Below are 25,906 nucleotides of genomic sequence, written 5' to 3' on the forward strand. Positions count from 1 at the left end.
AAATTTCATTACATCCCAGTGTTCCTAAGGGTGAATGTTAAAGGAATGTACTTTTTACAAAGAAGATAGAAATGATCAAGTATCATGAGATTTGAAAAGAAGTACCCAAGTTGAAGAGGGTTTAAAAGGAAAAGTGAAAGATGTAGGTAGTTGAAGTAATTAAAAAAGTGAAGGGTATTGCCTATAGGTTTTTGATAGTGGAGAGTATTGGTAATGGATCATTTGATCTGTGTGGTGGTGGTATTTGGGAGTAGCTACTTATCAATGTCAGTACATTATTACTACCAGGTTCCTGTAGGGCAGTGGTTCTTAAACTTTTTTGCCTTGCGCCCCCCTTCTGCATTAAGCAGAGATCCCATGCCCCCTTCCCCACCCTTGAAATTTCTGCCAAAGTAGAAAGTATTATTTCAATAAAATAAACATTGTTAATAGAAAATGGGTAAAATAAATATATTATGATGAAACAAAATTTTCATAATCTTTTTTCAAACTGTTTTAGCATTATACAGATTACAGTTACTACATTGATAGAAAATACTGGAAAAAATACAAATTACTGCAAAAATAAACACAATTTTTACTCCTAATACAATCATTCATGGATCATGACCACATCAAAAAATATTACACATCCTCCTTAGTAATTGATTTATCCATATTTATGTAGTATTGTAAAACAAAAGTCATCATAATTACTACATTTTTATTTTCATTGTTACTATTTTAACTACTTGCGCCCCCCTTGAAAGCTCCTGGCGCGCCCCCCAGTTTAAGAATCACTGCTGTAGGGGAATTACATTGATTGTAGTTGCTGTATTTTTGTTCAACTTTCTCATGTATAATTACTTATGTTAGCATAAGAATGTGCTGTAGTACTATCCATCGACAAAGACTTTTTTTTTTTTTTTGACTGCCTTGAAATTTGATTTACGGATCCTTGCAGATTTTAAGAGGTGGGGAAGGCGAAGAGGGACCTCTTCAAGGAGATAAGGTGTTCGTTCATTATGTTGGCACTCTGGAAGATGGGAGCCAGTTTGACTCGAGCCGTGATCGTGGTGACAAGTTCAGCTTCACTCTAGGGAAAGGTAAGTCTTACATAGCTTTAATTTACAATTGTAAATGGTTAAAGGGAGGATATACAGTATATTGATATTGCATGTCACATGATGTTTATATGGCAATTTTGCCATTTTGTAAAAGTTTTTTTTTTTTTTTTTTTTTTTTTTTTTCTCTTCCATTCAGATCTTTGTAGAGTTTAACTTATGGTAAAGTAAAATCACAAGTTCACAAGGTTAGATGTGCTCATGTTTTGAAATGATCCAGTGCCTTCTCAACAGCCACAAATTGATTACTGTATACAATTTTTTTTTTCTTTTCTTTTTTTTTTAGTGACCTTATTTAGATGACAATTTTTTGCCCCCCCCCCCCCCCCCCCCCTTCCAACGCTTTCGCTCTGCTAAACCTGTTTGTCTTTTTGTGCTGTTTCCAACTGTTTCTTTTGAAAGCAGCTTCTGCTACCAGACCTTACTACTATTTTTCATGCCATCTTATCATTTGCATGCCTCATGACTTTCCACCCTAAACTCTACTGATCTCTTCACTCATTCTTTACTCCTTCATTAGTCTTTGCTATAACCACAAGATAGTCTGCAGACAGTATAAAAATTCACATATTTGTTTTTATTCCCTCACTCTGTACATCCATAACTAGCACAAACTGGCACATATCCTTGATGTAAATTAACTAACCTCAAAATTTTCTTTCTGTTATTATTGCTCCTCTTGTAATTTTATTCATAATTTCAACATAGTTTTCTGGCAAATTTCTTCAGCAGGCACATATCCTTGATGTAAATTAACTAACCTCAAAATTTTCTTTCTGTTATTATTGCTGCTCTTGTAATGTTATTCATAATTTCAACAAAGTTTTCTGGCAAATTTCTTCCTTCTTGAACACCAAAATGCAACAGCCCTTTGCTCATTGTGATATCTTATCAATAAAAATTCTTTGTAATCTATTACTTAAAAATTATATTTCACCAATAAACGCAAATAGCAGCTTTAGTGGACGGGTCCCTTGGCACATACCGGTTGTATAGGTGCTATATTGTATTGCTACTAGTGTCTGAAATATTATTCCTTGGCTGTAGAATTGCTGATTGGTCTTCCTGATGATATTATTAAAGGTACCGTAAATGTGCCATGCACCTCTGCCTCAGGTTTTCAACCATCAATGTCATTTTTTTATATATTAATTTTTGAGCTTGTTTATTTATTCCTTCCTTTTCTTATCTTCTTTTTCACATAGCATTATTTTCTGTGAGAGCATGCTTTGTAAGTTGTTGACTTTTTAGGTTTGATGTATATAAATGTATGTTTTTAATTATTTTAAATTTTAGGGTAATTTTTTTATTAATACTTAAAATTTTAAAGTGGTATTGTAATAAAACTTTGTAAACATAATGTCAGTTCTGTACTTCTTAACCCCTTTAATTTTCAAAGCTTTGAATTTTATTAAGAACAAGTTACTTTGGATACTGGTTGCAAGAAAATCTGTTTGCATCCCCAGCTCCGTCTGTACCTCAGGCACCCATCCATTAACCATCTCGTAAACTGAGTTGGAAACTACTGTGGTTGGGAGGTGTGTTACAAATATGATTGATGAATTTACATTATATGAAAAAGCTAGTTAGGATGTAAAACTTTTGTCCTCTCTTACCAAACCCATCAATCATTGTGTGCAAATTGCTATTTAGGTACTGGTGCAATTGTCAAATATTTTATTATTATTATTATTATTACTAGCTAAGCTACAACTTTAGTTGGAAAAGTAAGATACTATAATGTCAAGGGCTCCAACTGGGAAAAATAGCCCAGTGAGGAAAGGAAACTAGTAAATGAATATATTAAAAGAGAAGTTATGGATAATCAGAGTAAAATGTTCTAAGAACAATTGACAACATTAAAAATGATCATTCATATATGAACTATAAAAAATAAAAAGTTAAATAAGATAAAATTGTGCATACAGCAAGGATTTGGGCCTTCGTTTTGCCTTGAAGGATGAGTAGAAACAGACAGCCAAAGAATAAAAGCGAAAAAGTCAGGATGAATGTTAGTGGGTTATGAAAATATGAAAGGTTCATCTCGATTAAGGATTCTGATAAATTCTACTTTATATTTTTTTAAATAATGTTTACAGTACCAAGGCAGGTTAGAAGATAGAGAAATTTTTTATTACAGTACCGGCAGCTGACGACCTGTACAGTAAATGGGAATTAGCCACCTGAAATTAGGACAACTTCATTAGAAGCAACGTATTTATTTTTCAATATTAAACTTAGCCGGTGATTATATAGGCTGCAACTCTGTTGCTCGACAGAAAACTCTACGTTCAAAATACGCCAGCGATCGCTATGCAGGTAGGGGGTGTACATCAACAGCGCCATCTGTCTAGCAGGTACTCAATACTCAATGTAAACACAGAACCAATTTTCTCTCTGTCGGGCTACCGGCAAGACCTACTAATACGCTGTTACTAACTGGATTTGTTTTCACAACTATTTGGTGAAGTACACTATTCTAGTTTTGAGCTTTCGCTATGCAGGTGTTTTATCTTCATCTCAAAACTTGAACTCGTTTTGGATAGATTTAATTAGGGTGACAAAGAGAGTATGGACTCTCACTTTTAAATGGCCGACCCTTCCCTTAGACGGAAGTGTGTTTAGGTTTTTAGTAATTTTGCTTAACACGTTATAGATCTATATATTTTATATCTCTCCGCCTTTATTAGGCCTCTTCGATTAACTTTCCATTTATTATAAACATATAAAGATAATTTTTATGTTTTGTTTATATGCGACCTTTCCTGATAGTAGGCGGTCCTACTTGGAACCGAAGTTAATCAACGTTGAGCCCGTTATATCGTATTTAGCCTTTAAAGAATTTAAAACTTTTTAAATTTAATGTTTTATGAAAGAATTTCTTTGATAGTCTTCGTACTGTTTTCAAAGATGAACTAACGTTTAGTTTTTTAGACTACGCAGTTGTTGACGTTCAGGACGTTCAACATGCGCTCTATCGTTACGATAGAGAGAGAGTGTATCACGGTTTCACTTTGCAGTAAGAGTAAATCGATTCTGACGTTTTGTTCATTCTTTCTTAGCTTTAATGTTTTAAATTCTAAATTAAAGGAACTTTTTATTGGAAAACCTTTCAGTTTTTTTCCTTTAGTCAAATAACATGTTTTTTTGACGATATATAATTGGGCTCTTCTCTTAGGTGCGAAATCAAGAGAGAAAGAGAGAGAGAGATAGAGACGGAGGGAGAGAGAGGAGAGAAAACGTTCCGTTCAAGCGGGTAACGTGTTCTCGCGTTACTCTCGTCCCTAGTCGCTGTACGGGGAAGAAGGTAAAACGTTTCTAGGGTTTTATTCTTGTCCCCAGGCTATGTGCGGTGAGAGATTGTAAACGTAGTTTATTTGAACTAGTGTTTAGTCTCTTTCCCAGCCACTGAAATTTTTATCTTTATATATGTTTTCTGTTTTTTGCTAGTATTAATGAGCTGCATTATACGACTGATTTCGCAATTACTACCTTTTAAATTAGGGTAGAATTGCGTGTTTCAGGTAGAAATCAGTAAAGTTTCGATTTCAGTGAAATAAGTGCAAAACAGAAAGTCAAAGTGATAAAGTGATATGCGCAAAGTGTTACAGTGTTGCGTCCGAGGGTTCGTCTGTTCGTGCCTGTCGTTCACCTAGTCCGGGACCTCTTGCAAGCTCCCAAGCCCAGGGGAGAAGTAATGTCGAACGACTTATGGGTTCGTCAGGCCTTGATCAACGAACAGACGTTTCCCTCCGTGGTTTCGGGCGTATCTTCCCAAGATCGCCCCACCCACACAAAGACGAGAGAGCCCATTTATTTCTCGTCTGCGGAAGAGGTTTTCTGTAAGAAACCATGGACCAAGGTCTCGCAGCTTATTAAGCGCAAGTCGGTCCCTTCCGCGCAAGTCCAACGGCCCAGTTGTAGCCACTGGGTCAGTTCGGACTCGCTGCAGTCTTCCGACGACTGCTCACCTCCTAAGAGAGGCAAAGCGGTACCGCATCAGGCAGTCACACCGTCTGTTGCCGCACCTGCTCCTGTAGACCCTAAGTGGTCTTTGCTGCAGACCATGCAGTCTCAGTTAACGTCATTGATGCGGGACTTTCGTGCGGAGAAGGTTGACACTGCACCAACCTCTAACCTACAACCAACCACGGTTGTGCGTCCTGTGGACGCTGAGGCAACCTTCTGCCGCACTCCAGCTGAGAGAGTCCCGCCACCCATGCGTTCCAGTGTACCCTGCCAGCCGCATGTTGACGTTCAGTAACGCACGGAACCTTCCGTTGACGTTCGCGAGGTACAACAACAGTCTAAGTTGTTTTGTTTTGACGCGGTGCGTCAACCTCCGCATTCTAGAGTTGTTTTGACTGCTCAGTATAGACAGTCAAAGCAGTCTCGAGTGAACACTGTATGTCCTCACGCACCTGTTTTGGTTGACTGTTCAGTTGTTGACAGTTCACAGACTGTCAAGCAGTTACATGACGTTGCCTTCTGGTCTGCTACTAATGCACCAGTGAGAGACTCACTGAGGTAACCTAGCTTTTATCGGACAAGGTTCCTGTAGCTGAGAAAGTGCTGTTCTCCCTCCTACTGATATTCCCTTGAGGACTCTGTCATTTGGAGAGGAGCCTTAAGCTGCTTAGCCTCCTATGGACTTTAATTAAATCATGATGATTTTTTAAGGATCTTCGTCCGGATCTTGTAACTGCTGCTCCTCGTTCGCCTAAACATCAGAACTTACACTAGGCCTAGCTACTTCGAAGCCGTTGTTTTTAAGCTAGTGCTCTCTCGCTCTCCTAGAGAGCGTTACGTTGGCTAGGCGACTGGTTTTTGCACCAGGAGGAGTTTTAGGGATACAGCCTTTGATTTCCCTTCTTTTATACTGGCTTATAGAGCGAGAGTCTGATAGGACACGAGAGAAGTTCTCGGCTTGGGAGTTCATGCCTCTGCCCAGATACTTCTCAATTCTGGTAGACTCGCCCTGGCGCCTAGCCAGGAGACGCTCCAAGTTGTTTACAGGTCAACTTCTCAACTTTTGTCGAGCCTTTGAAGTTTTGCTGTACTATTATGTCACACATAACAAGGCTTTCAGGGATGGTAAATGGTTCCGCCTCAGTCGCTAACCCCGTCTGTTGCCACACCTGCTCCCGTAGACCCTAAAGGGCTTTGCTGCAAGACATGCAGTCCAAGCTTGCGTCCTTGATAGAGGACTTAAATGCGGAGAAGAACCTTCTGGCCAACAACCTTCCAACCGGTTGGTTGTGCGCCCTGTTGACGCTGAGGTAACCTACTCGCGTCTGCCAGTTGAGGTGGTTCCTCCTTCTGGCCAACAATCTTCCAACCGGTCGGTTGTGCGCCCTGTTGACGCTGAGGTAACCTACTCGCGTCTGCCAGTTGAGGTGGTTCCTCCACCGATGCGACCCAGTGTGGGTTGCCAGTCGCACGTTGACGTTAAGCGACGCTCGGAGGTGGTTGTTGACGTTCAGGACGTTCAACAACCAGCAGAGGTGACTTGTTGTGACGCAGTGCGTCAACCTCAGCAACCCGGTAGGGTGTTGACTGCACAACCCAGACAGTCTAGACAGTTTCGGGTTGACGCTGTACTTCCTCGCGCACCCATGGTTGTTGACAGTTCACAGACTGTGCAGCAGTTCCATGATATTGCGTCCGGCTCCGTCACGCATCCACCAGTGCGACCGGATTCAGCGAGTCAGACGTTGCCCACTCCGTTGCCGTTTCCTCATCAGTTTCGGATGAGGAACCCTCTGATGAGGACGTTGCTGAACAAGACGATCAGCCCCCAGCCCTGCTATCCATCCAGAAGATGCTGAAGAAGGAATGCTGCCCAGTCAGGCTGTGGATGAGTCTGGTAGGGACACTGTCATCCGTGGATCAATTTGTGTCACTAGGAAGACTACACCTCCGTCCTCTTCTATACCATCTAGCTTTTCACTGGAAAAAGGACAAGACGCTAGAAGCGGTCTCGATCCCGGTTTCCGGAAAGATAAAGTCTTGTCTGACTTGGTGAAAGGACTATATCAACCTTAGAGAGGGTCTTCCCCTGACTGTTCAGACTCCTAACCACGTTCTCTTCTCGGACGCATCGGACGTAGGCTGGGGTGCGACATTAGACGGTCGGGAATGCTCGGGATTATGGAACTCGAGTCAAAGGACAATGCATTTCAACTGCAAGGAGCTACTGGCAGTAAGTCTGACCTGGAAAAGCTTCAGGTCTCTCCTTTAAGGCAAAGTGGTGGAGGTGAACTCGGACAACACCACGGCTTTGGCGTACATCTCCAAGCAAGGAGGGACCTACTCTCTGACATTGTACGAGATCGCAAGGGACCTCCTCACCTGGTCAAAAGGTCTAGACATATCACTAGTAACGAGGTTCATCCAAGGCAACTTGAATGTCATGGCAGATTGTCTCAGTCGGAAGGGACAAATAATTCCAACAGAATGGACCCTCCACAAGGATGTATGCTAGAGACTTTGGGCCACCTGGGGCCAGCCAACCATAGATCTCTTTGCAACCTCGATGACCAAGAGGCTCCCAATATTTTGCTCACCAATCCCGGACCCAGCAGCAGTTCATATAGATGCCTTTCTACTAGATTGGTCACATCTAGATCTATATGCATTCCCTCCGTTCAAGATTGTCAACAAGGTACTGCAGAAGTTCGCCTCACGAAGGGACAAGGTTGACGCTAGTTGCTTCCCTCTGGCCCGCGAGAGAATGGTTCACCGAGGTACTTCGATGGCTAGTAGACGTTCCCAGAACACTTCCCCTAAGGGTGGACCTTCTACGTCAGCCACGCGTAAAGAAGGTACACCAAGGCCTCCACGCTCTTCGTCTGACTGCCTTCAGACTATCGAAAGACTCTCGAGAGCTAGAGGCTTTTCGAAGGAGGCAACCAGAGCGATTGCTAGAGCAAGGAGAACATCCACCCTTAGTGTCTACCAATCGAAGTGGGAAATCTTCCGAAACTGGTGCAAGTCAGTATCCGTATCCTCGACCAGTACCTCTGTAACTCAAATAGCTGACTTCCTCTTATATCTGAGGAAAGAACGATCTCTTTCAGCTCCCACTATCAAGGGTTACAGAAGCATGTTGGCATCAGTCTTCCGTCACAGAGGCTTAGATCTTTCCAACAATAAAGATCTACAGGACCTCCTTAAGTCTTTTGAGACCACGAAGGAGCGTCGTTTGGTTACACCTGGTTGGAATTTAGACGTGGTACTAAGATTCCTTATGTCAGACAGGTTCGAACCGCTACAATCAGCCTCCCTGAAAGATCTCACCTTAAAGACACTTTTCCTGGTATGCTTAGCCACAGCTAAAAGAGTCAGTGAGATTCATGCCTTCAGCAAGAACATCGGATTCTCATCCGAAACGGCTACATGTTCTACAACTTGGTTTTCTAGCCAAACACGAGCTGCCTTCTCGGCCTTGGCCAATATCGTTCGATATTCCAAACTTATCGTATGGTTGGTAATGAACTAGAAAGAGTCTTATGTCCTGTAAGAGCTCTTAAGTTCTATTTTAAAAACCTTTACGAGGCCCGTCTGAAGCTTTATGGTGTTCAGTTAAGAAACCATCTTTGCCTATGTCAAAGAATGCTTTATCCTATTTTATCAGACTGTTAATACGAGAAGCTCATTCCCATCTGAATGAGGAAGACCAAGCTTTGCTGAAGGTAAGGACACACGAAGTTAGAGCTGTCGCAACTTCCGTGGCCTTTAAACAAAATAGATCTCTGCAAAGTATAATCGACGCAACCTATTGGAAAAGCAAGTCAGTGTTCGCGTCTTTTTATCTTAAGAATGTCCAGTCTCTTTACGAGAACTGCTACACTCTGGGACCATTCGTAGCAACGAGTGCAGTAGTGGGTGAGGGCTCAACCACTACAATTCCCTAATTCCATAACCTTTTTAATCTTTCTCTTGAAATGTTTTATTATTGTTTTTGGGTTGTCCGGAAGGCTAAGAAGCCTTTCGCATCCTACTTGATTTGGCGGGTGGTCAAAGTCATTTCTTGAGAAGCGCCTGGATTAGAGGTTTTGATGAGGTCCTGTTGTATGGGTTGCAACCCTTGATACTTCAGATCCTAGGGGTCGCTCAGCATCCTAAGAGGATCGCGAGGCTCCGTAAGGAAGACGTACTTAAAAAGGCAGAGTAATTGTTCAAGTCGACTTCCTTACCAGGTACTTATTTATTTTATGTTTGTTATTTTGAATAACTACTAAAATGAAATACAAAATACTTAGCTCATAATAATGTAAACAAGTAATGCTGGTCTCTACCCACCCCCCTGGGTGTGAATCAGCCTATATAATCACCGGCTAAGTTTAATATTGAAAAATTTTATTTTTATTAATAAAATAAATTTTTGAATATACTTACCCGGTGATTATATATTAAAGGACCCTCCCTTCCTCCCCAATAGAGACCCAGTGGACCGAGGAGAAAATTGGTTCTGTGTTTACATTGAGTATTGAGTACCTGCTAGACAGATGGCGCTGTTGATGTACACCCCCTACCTGCATAGCGATCGCTGGCGTATTTTGAACGTAGAGTTTTCTGTCGAGCAACAGAGTTGCAGCCTATATAATCACCGGGTAAGTATATTCAAAAATTTATTTTATTAATAAAAATAACATATTTCAAAACTTCTTTTTACATTTATCTTACTTAACAAACAAGAGTTGTGAAGTAACTAGAGTGGATCAGTATTAGAGTAGAGTATAATTGATAAGAAAATTACTATCGTAGCCTTCCTTAGAATTGTTGCCAGCACAGCACATGTGAATTATGAGATGGTTGATGGATGGATAATAGAGTCAAGACGAGACTTGTGTCACAAGCCTGTTGTCCAATTGTATGAAGTAAAGCCTGTGAGGTACTGTATATGATTAATGAGTTTAATACAAACAAATTGTAATTTAGACTCTAAGCATCCTTCATTTAGCAGTTAGAAGTAATGAGTGTGTAAATCTTTTATATCAAAACACTTTGATAGGTTGGCCAGGGCACCAGCCACATGTTGAGATACTACCGCTAAAGAGTTATGTAGTCCTTTGACTGGCCAGACAGTACTGCATTGGATCCTTCTCTCTTGTTACGGTTCACTTTCCCTTTGCCTACACATACACCGAATAGTCTGGCCTATTCTTTACAGATTCTCCTCTGTCCTCATTCACCTGACAACACTGAGATCACCAAACAATTCCTCTTCACCCAAGGAGTTAACTACTGCACTGTAATTGTCCAGTGGCTACTTTCCTCTTGGTAAGGGTAGAGGAGACTCTTTAGCTATGGTAAGCAGCTCTTCTAGGAGGACACTCCAAAATCAAACCATTGTTCTCTAGTCTTGGGTAGTGCCATAACCTCTGTACCATGGTCTTCCACTGTCTTGGGTTAGAGTTCTCTTGCTTGAGGGTACACTCGGGCACACTATTCTATCTCGTTTCTCTTCCTCTTGTTTTGTTAAAGTTTTCATAGTTTATATAGGAAATATTTATTTAAATGTCATTGTTCTTAAAATATATTTTTTCTTGTTTCCTTTCCTCACTGGGCTATTTTCCCTGTTGGAGCCCCCTGGGCTTATAGCATCTTGTTTTTCCAACTAGGGTTGTAGCTTAGCAAGTAATAATAATAATATTTAGGTTTCAATTACATTCTTCATGTGACCGAACATCCATAAATTCAATCCATTCTTTGTGAATGCAGGTGAGGTTATTAAGGCATGGGACCTTGGTGTGGCTTCAATGAAAAAAGGTGAATTAGCGAGGTTGACTTGTGCAAGTTCTTATGCGTATGGTGAAAATGGAAGTCCTCCAAAGATACCCCCGAATGCAACGCTAATATTTGAGGTATGTATATGTGATAGGAGGCATTCAATTATTTAGCTCATCATGGTCATAAACTATTTTACCTGTTTTCTACAATTCCATTTTTCTCCTGCTTTCTCAATTTTTGTTTATTTTAATTTAAACATTTTAATGCTTTTTTCGCAAATATAATTTCCCTTTAATTTATGTAGAAAGTTAACATGTTTTTTTTTTCTATTGAATATTTAGAATTATATTGAATTGTGTTTTTTTAGGATAATCAGTGAATTTCTTGCCATACTTTGTTTTTATTTTTTATCCATGAAAAGTATATTATTATTGAACGCTGTAACTATTTTATTTTAATTCTTCTCTAGGAGTTTTTTTTTTTTTTTTCTTTAACATTGGAGATCATATACAGTATACTGTAGTAGTAGAAATTTATGTAACTGGTCCCTTGATTATTTAAACATTTTAAGAGAGGATAATATATATTTTATAAATTCAACATGCTTGGTCTTATCTCCTTAAATATTTTGAATTTAGATTGAGTTATTCGAATGGCGAGGAGAGGATCTCAGTCCCAAAGAAGATGGAGGAATTATACGAAGAAACATTAAACAAGGAGAAGGCTACCAAACGCCTAATGATGGTGCCATTGTCGATGGTATGTCAGTGATTTTATTTATTTATCACTTAATTTCTATTAGAATGCATGTTCATACAATGTTTTGGTAACTTTAATTCTGAAGTTTGTCTGTCAACATTCATTAACCCTTTTACCCCAAAAGGACGTACTGGTACGTTTCACAAAACCCATCCCTTTACCCCCATGGACGTACCGGTACGTCCTTGCAAAAAATGCTATAAAATTATTTTTTTTTCATATTTTTGATAATTTTTTGAGAAAATTCAGGCATTTTCCAAGAGAATGAGACCAACCTGACCTCTATATGACAAAAATTAAGGCTGGTAGAGCAATTAAAAAAAATTATACTGCAAAATGTGCTGGGGAAAAAATAACCCCCTGGGGGTTAAGGGTTGGAAATTTCCAAAGAGCCTGGGGGTAAAAGGGTTAAGTAACAGTTATTTTTTTACTAATTGTGCATTCATGGATTTATGTAGGTATATAGCAGTAAATAACAATCAGTAGTTTAATTTTGGTACTAAGTCACATTACCTCTTTTATTCCTTTTGCAGTTCATGTCGTAGGTCGTGTAAATGGGACTGTTTTTGATGAAAGAGAAGTCAAGTTTCCATTAGGGGAAGGCACTGAACACAATGTTCCTGAAGGGTTGGAGAGGGCTATTGAGAGATTTAAGAAAGGGGAAAAGTCTTCAATAAAGCTCGCCCCAAAGGTATGAGCATTTTTTGAGTATTTTTCCGTGCAGGTTCTGTTCTAGTGTAAGGTCCTAATTGAATAAGATATACTGTCAATGTTTTTGGAGTTACTCCAGTCCTACCCCTGTGTATGTCTGTTTCTACGTCGTAAACTAATTATCAAGTGCTTTTCTTACTGTACAAAACAGTACATCACATGGAATATTACAAATATTACCGCTAGAGAGTTATGGGGTCTTTTGACTGGCCAGACAGTACTACATTGGATCCTCCTCTCTGGTTACGGTTCATTTTCCCTTTGCCTACATACACACTGAATAGTCTGGCATATTCTTTACATATTCTCCTCTATCCTCATACACCTGACAACACAGATTACCAAACAATTCTTCATCACCCAAGGGGTTGTCGCACTGTAATTGTTCAGTGCCACTTTCCTCTTGGTAAGGGTAGAAGAGACTCTTTAGCTATGGTAAGCAGCTCTTCTAGGAGAAGGACACTCCAAAATCAAACCACTGTTCTCTAGTCTTGGGTAGTGCCATAGCCTCTGTACCATGGCCTTTCACTGTCTTGAGTTAGAGTTCTCTTGCTTGAGGGTACACTCGAGCACACTCTCCTATCTTATTTATCTTCCTTTTGTTTTGTTAAAGTTTTTATAGTTTATATAGGAGATATTTATTGTTGTTACTCTTCTTAGAATGTTTTATTTTCCTTTTTTCCTTTCCTCACTGAGCTATTTTCCCTGTTGGAGCCCCAGGGCTTATAGCATACTGCTTTTCCAACTAGGGTTGTAGCTTAGTAAGTAATAATAATAATAATAATAATGAAGATGTCTGGTTTTTATATAATAATCGAAAGTTATAATTACTTATTCATGTTTAGTATGTGTATGGAGAATACATGTCATTGTATAGGGTGGAAATCACCTTTCATCAAGTTTCATGGAACCTGTATGTTTTTATTTTTTGTCATGATAGCTAACATTTTCATCTGGAAAAGACTTCATTGTAGTATGTATTTAACAATATGATTGTCGTCATCACGGCCACCCTTTTGTGCTTCGTTAAATTCTGTTAGTATTGACCACTTGATTAAACTCGTAGTCATGCTTTACTATCTTCTCTCTTGAGTGACCTGTTGTTGAAAATTAAGTTGTCCTGGAGGTTTGACATTTATAATGTGGAGTTTGTCTAATTTGCTAAAATGAGAAAAAATTTATGAAATAGAAATGTTGTAAAGGTTTATTCTTTTAATATTGGAGAGCAATGTTTGTTCTTACATGAAAATAAACAATTGTCCTTTACTATAGGAAATTGGATAACAGCGAAGCTGGAACATGGTAGTGAAAACTTATAATGAGGTTTAAACAACCAACAGGCAGTTTTCCTGCTAGTAGTGGAAGGCAACAGCCCCCTATTAGTTCACTGACAACTCCCTTAGATTTCAGCCGTAGCAGAGGACAGGTGTCTCTCTCTCTTGACTTGAAACATTTGGCAGAACCCCTCGAAGAGGTTGAAGTACAGTAAAAGCCCATGATGTCAGAGGTGTGAGCACCTTCCTAGCTTTCAGAAGAAACTTCTCTGTGTTGCAGATTCTCTAGGCAGATTCTTGAAACGTCGGACGACCTTCACCACCCATTATGTGCAGAATGTGACACAGGTCCATGGATATGTTCTCCCTATGGCCTGCAGTAGCTGCACAGCAGGTTATTTAGCTACCTCGGCTCCACTTGTAGAACCATTAACTGCAGATTGAGGGCTAAGGTTACGAGTAAATCTGGGATGAGAGTGAAGAATGGCAGGCCTTCAAGTATCTTTCCGTCTTCCCCTCTCTTGGCGGCAAAGCCTCAAATACTTCACCAGCTGGACTTGATTTGAAGTTAGTTAAGATCAGCTTTAATCTATCTCTTGTGTAAACACACGGGTGTCTTTTCCCCCACACCCCAATAATCCATAATTCGGTCTTCAGGAATATTTTTGACAAACTCATTTTTCTTCATTTACCCAGTTATACCACCGGGGTTTCTTACTCAACTATAACCTGGCAAGGCACGGGCCATGACACCCGCAAGTTTTCTGCCTCACAAAGTATAAGAGACTTTATTTCTGAAGCATCTCTGATGCACGAGTCTTGAGTTCCCCGGTAAAGTTTCTAGCCAGGAACTTCCTATAGTAAAGGGCAATGGTTTGTATTCGTGTAGGAAAAAATCACAAATTTTTAAAGTAATTTGTATATTCCTAACTATACAAACCTGAGTTCTTTACTCAAACTTTCCTGCCAGACCAACCCCCGAATGATTCCCGGATGCCATATAAGAGAGTTCTCAATTGTTGAAAGGGAATAGATGAAGATATCTAAGAACATTGCTTCTTCTGACTCGTGCACCGTCAGTCTTTTTCATCCAATGAGATTCCAGAAGTTCCTACTTGGTTCAACCGGATGAAGTCAGGGATATCAGATCTACCCTAACCTCCAGCAAGAATCTGTTTGTGGTATTAGTCCTGAAGGTAGTAGCCTCGTGAGATAGACAACTTTCGCTGCCCACTACTCACAAGTCCCTGGATAACCTTATCCTCGGTCCTGCAGTAGCACTCAATAAGTAGCTTCCTCACAGGACAAGTAGTATCTTTTCTCATACACCTGTTGCGAGATAAGTCCAGGAGAGGTAGAATTTCTGGTCGTTCTCCTCTTTATTTTTGCCCTCTGTAGGGTGAAGCAGTTGCTCCGCTATATGCTGGATCAGATGCTAGATGCAGGGAAGTAATTTTTCTACACAGTCGTGGTTTGTATTGGGGTACCTCCCCCATCCTCCCAGAAGACGGAAAGTTGTATGGATGAAATATGTCACGCATTTCTCATGATAAACTCACATATCAGACACCATAACCTTACTGGTATAAGTTCATCCACGCCTGCCTACTACAACATCATGCTCAGGTTGTTAGGTGGTTGACGGAAGTCATCATATTTGCTCTTCTCCAAGACTAAAGTGCATTGACATTTCCCAGGTTAGTAAAACAACCAGATTGGTTTTAGGGACTTCCTCCCTCCTAAGGATATTAAAGCTCAAAAGTTTGTCTTTTATGCAGTTACACTGCCTGCCTTAACCATCCTGCAAGTCTTCGATTAAGATCAAAATGAGGGTTACACTTCCTTTCAGGTGGGCAGGGGTACCTGCCTGCCACCTGCTAGCTACTACTACTACCTCTTTAAAAGTTTAAACAGCTATTACAGCATTGCCGAAGTTGTACTCCTATTAAATGTCTCAGGTTTGTATGGTTCTTATTGAAAAATACAAAATACTTTAAAAATTTGAGATTTTTTTTACTTTCCTTCGACAGTATGCGTTTGGATCTGCAGGGAACCCTTCCTTAAATGTTCCTCCTGGTGCTTCCTTGGAGTATGAAGTTGAATTGCGAAGCTTTGAGAAAGCCAAAGAATCCTGGGAGATGGATCAGGAAGAAAAAATTGAACAAGCAAAAGTTTGCAAAGACAGAGGCACATTATTCTTTAAACAAGACAAATTTAGATTAGCCGTGAAACAGTATAAGAAAATAATTGATTTACTTCAGTATGATTCTGGTAAGTTTACTGTAGTCTTTTTCAATATCTAACTTTTAGCTTAAGATAAAATACAGATTGTGTGTGACTGTTGATTTCGTGTAACAATTGATAGGCGTTAGACTCGCATCCCTTGAATAAGATTTAAATTTTCTTTATATTCAAAGTAAAAAATAAATTGAAACCTAATGAGAGATATTTTTAATCAAGAAAAAATCTTTTGTGCATATTTTTCACTTATTACTTGAACTATTTTACCGTATACAATAAAATCATGCAGTTTTTCATAAAAAAAAAAATATCATATTTCATTTACTGTTGATTTTAATGGCATATCAAAGTTTAGAGGTATTTCATCCTGTTGGCAATGCTAGATAATTATATAGTTTTTCCCCTTACTATGATTGATTATACTGTAAATATATCAGTCATTTTGTACTTGAACATCATTTGTAACAAGTACAGTAATAATATGCAGTACTGTTGTACGATAGTTGAAATGTAAGCTAAACAACTGTTGTGATTCAAATCAGTTGTTCATAACAAAACAGCTGATTTTTGTTCAGTTGTTTATACTATAGTCCTATTCGTTATTAACTTTTAAAATCCATTCTTTTTGAAGTAAGGATAAAGAGGTTAGTTTGTAATTTGGTCTCAAAAAAGGAACTCTTATGATACACAAGCTACAGGATAAAATAATTTTGTATTGGTGAAAATTTGGGGCTTGCACAATATGCGAGATTGCAAGTGTATGTATGGTTTTACTGTAATTTACTGTATAATATAAATTTTTGGCCCAAAAATTACCTCATAATAAAAAATAATTAAGATATAAAATTTACCTGCCCTCAGAAAGCTGCGATATAGATTTACATACATTATGGTGTATTTATAAATCCGCTGTGTACTGATGTAGCAATAGTTGTACCGCGATATGGCAAGGAATTATAGTACTTTATAAGAAATAAGCTAGACTGAATTAAATAGTTAAAATCACTGAGTAACAGAAATGCAAATGAAATAGAATGGGGAAGAATGGGTGACAACTATTAGCATTTGGGCCAGCACTCCCTTTACTTGAAACATGACTTAACAGCAGCCTACAGTGCATATTTTAATTTTATTCTGTGCATACCTTTATACTTCATAACACTTGAACATGTGTGTTTACAGTTGTTGTATAAACTTCTAGACCCTTTCATTTATAAGTTTAATGTGAAGTCATTGTACAAATGTTAAGTTTACTTGCCAAACTTCTAGAATATTCGTATGCCGGGAGGATAATATTTGTCAACCTTTGAATTTTTTTTTATTACTATATTAACTGATTCAAGATATAACATTTTCAAAAGATTTTAATCGAACATTAATTTAATAGCAAGCGTTTAGCTCAATTATCAGAAAATCTTTTGCAGAAGAAATTAACACTTTAATATAAAAAAAGTGTTGAAAATATAAAAAAAAAATTCAATGGAAGTACACATCGTTGTGGTATCCCTTGATCACTTGGTATACTGTATGTCTAGTCTTAAGCCGACGACGACGAGTCTGAAGAAGATATTTAACACTCTTGCTCATACTAAGTCGCATAGTCTTGCAACATTTTATGAGAGAGTTCCCTCTTCTTGGCACATCCTATTTGTTTCGCCTATTTTAGCTTGGTGGAGCAATAACATTACTTGACAATGAATAAATAGACTCTAGTCAAAGAAGGATTCAAGATGCTGTTCCATATCTCTAACAATTTTTCTGATTGTGGTAAACATTATACCTTGCCTCGGAGCATAGAGCAAATAAACAATAAAGGTTGGTAGGGGAGTAGAATTATTTTGTATTCATGTATTATTATAAACTAGATTTTCACATATTTGTTTTGTTTGCAGGCTTAGATGACGAAAAGAAAGCTGAAAGCCATTCGGTTCTATTAGCTGGACATTTAAATCTAGCAATGACGTACCTCAAATTGAAGGACAACTCCCACGCGAGGGAGCATGCGTCGAAGGCGCTTGATTTGGACGCTTCCAGTGTCAAAGCACTCTTCAGAAGGGGTCAGGTAAGAGTTTTTGTATAGCTTAGATGCCAAGCTGTATAGGTTGTAGCTTAGTATATTTTCATGAAGATATTGATTTTCTCATGACTCATGCCCATGTCTAGTTCATGGAAGTCTACTTGATGTTTAAGAATTGGTAACCACCTCAGAATGGCCTTGAATTTTTCACAATTGAATTACAGTAGGTCCCTTAGGTAAATAGATTTTAAAGGAATAGGAAAAAAAAAATTAAATCAATTAATTAAATTCTTTTAGAAGCATTTTATTATGTATAGATAGCAGCTGGAATATACACTAGCAAAATATTCAGAACCCCTACTGAATGGAATACTTAATACCACTATACCAAACTTATAAAGTCAGGTTAGGGTTTGCAACTGGGGAGGAAGATCAGAATTAGTGCTTACAAGTAATGACTCGCTGGCATTCTTGGATTAAACCGAAAGAAGCAATATAAACATTAGATTAGTATATAAATACATTTTTTTATTGAAATAATATTTTGGTTATATAGTTTATCAGGTTTCTCTTATTTAAATTGTGTCTCGGTACATTTTTATCAGATTTTCTTTAAATGGCATTAGACATTCATGCATATCTAAATTTTTGTATAGTAATATAAATTAGAAATTAAACTAGGAGCGTTTATTCAGGTGCCAAATGTGGATGAGATCATAGTGAGGGGTAGATGGTGATGATTTGGGCATGCTCTTCGCACTCCTCAGGAGAGATTAGTTCACCAAACATTTAACTGGGCTCTACCAGGTACGAGAAGAGTTGGAAGACCCAGGCCCACATGGCTGAGAACGATGAAGCGTGAAGCAGATGATGAATGCAGAAGTCTAACTGAGGCTTCTTGTGTCAATAAGTGTAGGAGATGATGATGATGAATATAGATTTATTATTTTAAGTATTTCTCTATTTCATCAATGTTGGCAACCATAATTGTTTCTTGGGCTTATAGGAAATGATTCATTAATCTCTCTTTCAGGCTAACTTGAACATGGGAGATGCTGTGCAGGCCCAGAGGGACTTTCAGGCTTGCCTGGATTTGGAAGAAACGAACAAAGCTGCTAAGCAGCAGTTACAGATATGTGCCGCTAGAATCAAAGCTGATAAGTTAAAGGAAAAGCAGCTGTATGGAGGAATGTTTGACAAATTTGCCCAACAAGATAGAGCAGTGAGTATAGGCATTGAAAGTATACAAGATAAATTCATTACATTTTACAAACATTGTAGGACTTACGTGTTAATTTGTCTAAGGCATGCCAATCATTCTTTTAAAAAATTTATTCAGCCTCCATGAAAATATAATTATTTCAATGATTCTTACCCGTGGTTCACCTAACTTCCTTGACATAGCTCTCTATTTTCTAAGCCTTATCATTAAAAAATTAAAATATTCCCCCTTCCCCGCACTCTCTAATTGCCTTCCCACCTAGTATGTTATGGTTGTGCACTCTTTGGGCCTGGGTCAGTGTTGCCAGTTTGGTTAGTATAAAAATCCCCAAAACAACCTAAATATCCCCAAAACAGCCTAAAAAATCCCAATTTCCACATATATATTCTCTTCTGTCTTGATCACGTAGGCTTTATTAATATAGAAATTACTCAATATACTTCATATAAGTACAAACAAACAAATTCCAATAATATAAAGGCTCGCTCATCTTTGTTTCTTCATAGAACTTTGTACAGATTATCCCCATCAGTCACCCAAAATCCCCAAATCTAGGAATAAATTCCCGTACCTGGCAACACTGGCCTGGGTAGGCTTCGTAATTTTGGTTGGCACCCTTTGGTAGGACACGCTATTCAATTTGATCTTTGGATTCTTCGTTGTGAGTTTTGTAGTGATTATTTTTGTTAGATTGCTCAAACGCATGGAATTATGCTTCAACTGGTTTTACCCCTTTTACCCCCAGGCTATTTGGAAATTTCCAACCCTTAACCCCCAAGGGGTTGTTTTTTTCCCAGCACATTTTGCAGTTTTTTTTTTTTTTTAAATTGCTCTAACAGCCTTAATTTTTGTCATAGAGAGGTCAGGTTGGTCTCATTCTCTTGGAAAATGCCTGAATTTTCTCAAAAAATTATCAAAAATATGAAAAAAAAAAAATTTATAGCATTTTTTGCAAGGACGTACCGGTACGTCCATGGGGGTTAAGGGATGGCTTTTGTGAAACGTACCAGTCTTTTGGGGGTAAAAGGGTTAATATTTCTTTGGGTGCTAAATTTCAGTGAATATGTTCTCTTTATAAAAAAGAAAGATCCCTTTTTTATTTCGTGTCAAGGACAACATGAGATTGATGGTCTTAAATCTTAAATTACAATTTGTTGCGACAAACACAAACCTTTGTTTTTAACAAGGATTGACTTGGCGTAGCTGGGTGTTCACAGCCATAAAAAACAATGAGGTGGCACTCAATCCCCCCAGTTAGCAGGAGAGAAACCTACTCAGCCTGCACACTCACACTCGACTGCCACCACTTTTGACTTGGCTGTCGGAGAGAGTGAACATGCATCGCTCTTCCATGTTGAGTTTAATTGGTATATCTAACTTTATATCTTTCTTTTTCAGTTGTGTTTGCATTAATTTTAGATGGATCTTTATTAAGGGATTCAGCAACTCCAGATTTACATTCAGGAAATGGCATTAATGCAAAGAGAGTACAGTAGTATCATTTGCATATGCAATGAGCTTGTTTTCCAGGCCAAACTACATATCGTGTAAATAGTATGAAATGTAATGGTCCCAGAACACTACCCTGAGGAACACCAGATTATTATTATTAACTAAGCTACAACCCTAGTGGGAAAAGCGGGATGCCATAAACCCAAGGACTCCAACAGAGAAAAAATAGCTCAGTGAGGAAAGGACACAAGGAAGTATATTAACTACAAGAGAAGTAATAAACAATCAAAATATTTTAAGAGAAGTAATAATATTTAATTGGATCTATCATATATAAATTATAATAACCACAAAAACAAAGAGGAAGAGAAATAAGATAGTGTACCCTCAGGCAAGAGAACTCTACCCCAAGACAGTGGAAGACTGGTACACAGGCTAAAGCACTACCCAAGACTAGAGAACAATGGTTTGATTTTGGAGTGTCCTTCTAGAAGAGTTGCTTACCATAGCTATAGAGTTGTTTCTACCCTTGCCAAGAGAAAAGTAGCCACTGAACAATTACAGTGCAGTAGTCAACCCCATAAGCAAAAAAATTTTGTTTAATAATCTCAGTGTTGTCAGGTGTATGAAGACATGAGAATGTGGAAAGAATAGACCTGACTTCGGTGTATGTGTAGGCAGAGGTAAGATGGGCCCTAACCAGAGAAAGGGATCCAATGTTGTACTGTCTGGCTAGTCAAAGGACCCAATAACTCTAGCGGTAGTATCTCAGCGGGTAGCTGGTGCCTTGGCAAGACGTCAGGATTTGGATTTAATTTTAGATTAGGTGACTTGCTTTAACCCTTTTACCCCCAGGCTATTTGGAAATTTCCAACCCTTAACCCCCAGGGGGTTATTTTTTTCCCAGCACATTTTGTAGTAGCCTATATTTTTTTAAATTGCTCTAAAAGCCTTAATTTTATGAATAGAACTTACCTGGCAGTTATATATATATAGCTGAGTCTCCGACTGCGGCAGAAGTTAATCGAAAATCGCGGCAACCGCCTTGTGGTGGTTGTGTGGTTAGATGGTTAACAACCCTTACAGGGTGGTACTTGGAATCATTCCCGTTTTCTGTTCCTCAGATTATCTCTGCCGGCCGGATCGACAACATCGTTGGTCCGCCTTTCAGAGTTTTTCGGATCGCTTTCCCTTCATCGCCTTTTTGGACTTCGTTTTTGGTGAAGTACACTGTGTTGGGATTTGGCAATCGTGTTGTTTTTGTTTTTTTGTCTTTTTTCCTTTATTATCATGAGTGAGAAAATTCATTATCGTGTTTGTGCGAATGATATTTGCAAGGTGAGGTTGCCGAAGGTTTCGGTTGACCCTCACACTATCTGTATGGGTTGCAGGGGGTTTGAATGTGCTTTAGATAATAAGTGCAAGGAATGCGAGGTTTTAAGTGATGATGATTGGTTAGCTATGAAGCGCTATGTGCGCAAACTTGAGATTGATAGAGTTAGAAGAGCTAAATCAAAGTCAAAGTCTGCTAGTGAGCCTAGCTTAGATTTATCTATTGACCCTTTGCTTGTAACCCCTTTGGAAGGTATTCCTTCCCCAAATGTAGTGACTCCTGCCCCTTCTACAGGACCTGTGCCTACGGATGACCCTGGGTATGCTAAATTAGCTGCTGAATTGGAGGCCATTAAAGCACAGTTGGAGGCCTTTAAAGGTAAGGGTGTAGGTGAAATTAGTGCTTGTGAAAGTGCAGTGGAGGTGGCGACTGATCGAATCTGTCATGCCCCTAGGTCTAGACCTCTACCAAGCTCCCAGGACCAAGGGAGAAGGTACGTCGAAAGCCGAAAGGGGGTGAGAGGGGCTTATCCTCGGTCAGTCGTCGCCTCAGACAGTCCTGTTGCGATCTCCCAGGCTGCTCTTGACCGCCGTAGGAAAGGCGTGTCGGATACGTTTGTGTCTTCGCCTGATCGTTCTCCCAGACGTAATTGGCGTTACGAATCAAGACCAATGAAGAGAGGGTGGAACCGGGACGTGCAGTCTCGCTCTCCCTCCCGGTTCGAGTAGCAGAGACCCTGATCCTTCGGAAGACGATTTCGATGTTCCTGTTAAAAGGGCGAAACAGAGAGTCCTTAGCCCAGTTAATCCTGCTTCTTCTGCCAGCGCTCCCAGTCAAGCCGTACGACAACTGCCGTCTTCGGCACCGCGAGAGCCAGCGGAGGTTGCTAAAGCTTTCATGGTTGTTATGCAGGAACAACTTTCATCGTTAGTTAAAGCTTTCAGCCACCCTTCTCAGTCCGTCAGACGTAAGGACGTCTCTTTGCCTGTTAAGAGATCTTCTTCTAAGAGATATTTTAGTATCTCTCCCAAGAAACCTCTGCGCACTTCGTCGGCCGTACGGCAACGTACACCCTCTTCATCGGCATGCTGCCAGGAATTTCCTTCCCCCCTCTCCTGGCGCCAGGACGATACTGCCTCTCGTTCTCGGCGCCGTGACGATTCCGTTTCCCTTTCGAAACGCCTGGACGTTACTGCCTCGTTTCTTAGGAAACAGGATGAATGCAGTCTGCATTTTCAAGGCGACGGCAGCCTGCATCTTCAGGACGCTTCCGTTTCTCGTCATCGTGACGATACTGCCTCTCGTCATCGTGACGATACCGCTTCTCGTCATCGTGACGATACCGCTTCTCGTCATCGTGACGATACCGCTTCTCGCCGACTGGATGTTAGCGGCGCTCGGCGCCAGGATTCAAACAGCTCTCGCTGCCAGACTGCTGGCAGCCCAACTCTTCGGGATGTTATCCTTGAGCAGGACCTCGAAGATATTTCGGAAGAGGAAGAAAAACCTGCCGACTCTTCTAGCGATTACAAGGTTCTTTCTCGCTCTCTTTTGGAACTTTATGGGGAGGAATTTCAACCTTCGGCCCCTCGTTCTCCTCAGTCTCAATTTACCAGGAAGAAAGCTACTAAGTCTTCGGCCTTCATCAAAATGAAACTTTCAATTTCGGCCAGGAAAGCTCTCGCTAAAGTGGATGATTGGATGAAGGAACGGAGACAAGCTGTCAAGACCACCTTTTCTTTTCCACCGTCTCGGCTCGCTTCCAAGGCCGGTATGTGGTATGAGACAGGGGAACCTTTGGGGTTAGGAGTGCCTTCCTCCTCCCAAGGTGACTTCTCGGCTCTTGTGGACTCGGCAAGAAGGCATGCTTTAAACTCTGCCAAGGTGATGTGGTCCATGTCGGAGCTTGATCACCTCGTCAAGGGAATTTTCAGGTTTTCGAGGTTTTCAGCTTCCTGGACTGGTCTCTCGGGACTCTGGCCAAGAAGTCTGAACTCCTGGAGGACACGAAGGACCTGACGAGTATCATGTCCTGCATGGACAAAGCTCTAAGGGATGGAGCTAATGAATTGGCTTCCCTTTTCTCAGCAGGGGTCTTAAAGAAGAGGGCCCTTTTGTGCTCCTTCACCTCTAGATCTGTGACTGTTGCCCAGAAGTCGGAGCTACTTTACGCCCCTTTTTCACGTCTTCTTTTTCCTGAAGCTCTGGTCAGAGATATCTCCCTTTCTCTGGCTCAGAAGGCTACGCAGGACCTTTTGTCTCGGTCGGCTAGAAAGACCTTACCTGTTGCTCCTGCTCCTCTGAAGAAGGAGGAGAAGAAGTTCAACAGTCCTTTCGGGGCAGGATCTCCTCGAGAGCGGATTTTAGGGGGAGAAGACAAGAGTCAGGGCCAAGGACCAGCAGGGGTGCGTTTAGGCCCCGGTCCAAAAAATGAGATGGAAGTCCTCCAGACACCAGTAGGGGCAAGACTGTCTCGTTTTTGGCAGTCTTGGAAAAGGAGAGGGGCGGACACCTGGTCCCTCTCAGTCGTCAAGGAAGGTTACAAGATCCCCTTTTTAAAGAAACCACCTCTCTCAGACTCTCCCCTAGCCTTAGTGGCTCAGTACACCGACGCGGGGAAACGAGAGGCTCTTCTGGAGCTAGTCGACCAGATGTTGGTCAAGGGAGCAATAGAGCCAGTTCAAGACTCACCTCCCCAGGCTTTTACAATCGCCTGTTTCTGGTTCCCAAGAACTCGGGTGGATGGAGACCAGTCCTAGATGTCAGCTCTCTGAACGCCTTCGTGGAGAAAACAAAGTTCTCCATGGAGACGACTCAGTCAGTGCTGGCTGCAGTTCGTCCAGGAGACTGGATGGTTTCTCTCGACCTGCAGGACGCTTATTTTCACGTCCCCATTCATCCGTCTTCGAGGAGATATCTGAGGTTTGTGTTCCAGGGCAAGTACTTCCAGTTCAGGGCACTTTGCTTCGGTCTCAGCACAGTTCCCCAAGTTTTCACCAGACTAATGGCGAATGTGGCAGGCTGGTTGCACCCGGAGGGGATAAGGGTCTCCTTCTATCTAGACGACTGGCTGATCCGGTCACAGTCGAAAGAGAAATGTCTGGAGGACCTAATGAAAACTTATACGATCACTCAGGACCTGGGACTCATCGTCAACTAGGGGAAGTCTCAGACCGAGCCGAATCAGACTATTCTCTATTTGGGGATAGTTCTGAATTCAGTTCTTTTTCAGGCTTCTCCCTCCCAGGAGAGGCAGACCAGGTGCCTGGACAAAGTCAAAGACTTTTTGAGGAAGCAGGAATGCTCAGCGAAGGAGTGGATGAGTCTGCTGGGAACTCTATCCTCCCTGGAGCAGTTTGTCCCTTTGGGGAGACTGCACCTAAGGCCTCTGCAACACTTCCTCGCAAAGGTTTGGAACAGAAAGATCCAGGAGGACACCTTTTCTTTTCCCATTCCGACAGAGATCAAGGATCTTTTAATGTGGTGGCTGGACCCAGCTCTGTTGGGAAAAGGGATCTCCTTGTTCAAGAAGAACCCCGACCTAGTGTTATTCTCAGACGCGTCCGAGTCAGGCTGGGGAGCAACACTAGGGAACAAAGAGGTCTCAGGTATTTGGGAAGGGAGTCAGGTCAGTTGGCATATCAACAGGAAGGAATTGATGGCCATTTTGTTAGGGCTCAAGGCCTTCAAAACCTCGGTGTCGGGGAAGACTGTGGAGATCAATTCCGACAACACCACAGCTCTCGCGTACATAAGGAAGCAAGGGGGAACTCACTCCCTCTCTCTGTTCTCAACTGCGAGAGAGCTTCTCCTCTGGGCGAACGAGAACGAGACCCAGCTGTTGACAAGGTTTGTTCAAGGGCAGAGAAACATCAGGGCAGACATGCTCAGCAGGAGGGGACAGGTCCTTCCTACAGAGTGGACTCTCAACCCGCATGTCTGTCAGAGCCTCTGGAAGTTGTGGGGCAGACCAGTAATAGACCTTTTCGCCTCCGGTCTAAACAAGAGGATCCCCAACTACTGCTCCCTAGTCCCGGACGAGGAAGCTGTTGCAGTGGA

General features: G+C 40.7%; 1 protein-coding gene across 1 annotated transcript in view; it reads left to right on the top strand.

Moving 5' to 3' along the window:
* LOC137639962 (peptidyl-prolyl cis-trans isomerase FKBP4-like) overlaps positions 1–25,906 on the top strand; it is a 54,371-nt gene that overhangs the window by 20,111 nt on the left and 8,354 nt on the right. Inside the window, exons 3-9 of the mRNA XM_068372281.1 lie at positions 944–1,085; positions 10,830–10,972; positions 11,477–11,597; positions 12,131–12,288; positions 15,613–15,853; positions 17,716–17,885; positions 18,874–19,062. Coding sequence (XP_068228382.1) covers positions 944–1,085; positions 10,830–10,972; positions 11,477–11,597; positions 12,131–12,288; positions 15,613–15,853; positions 17,716–17,885; positions 18,874–19,062 — 1,164 coding nt within the window. The remainder of the gene's footprint in view (positions 1–943; positions 1,086–10,829; positions 10,973–11,476; positions 11,598–12,130; positions 12,289–15,612; positions 15,854–17,715; positions 17,886–18,873; positions 19,063–25,906) is intronic.

Source organism: Palaemon carinicauda, chromosome 4 (assembly GCF_036898095.1).
Source record: "Palaemon carinicauda isolate YSFRI2023 chromosome 4, ASM3689809v2, whole genome shotgun sequence".
In the NCBI taxonomy this organism is placed as follows: Eukaryota; Metazoa; Arthropoda; class Malacostraca; order Decapoda; family Palaemonidae; genus Palaemon; species Palaemon carinicauda.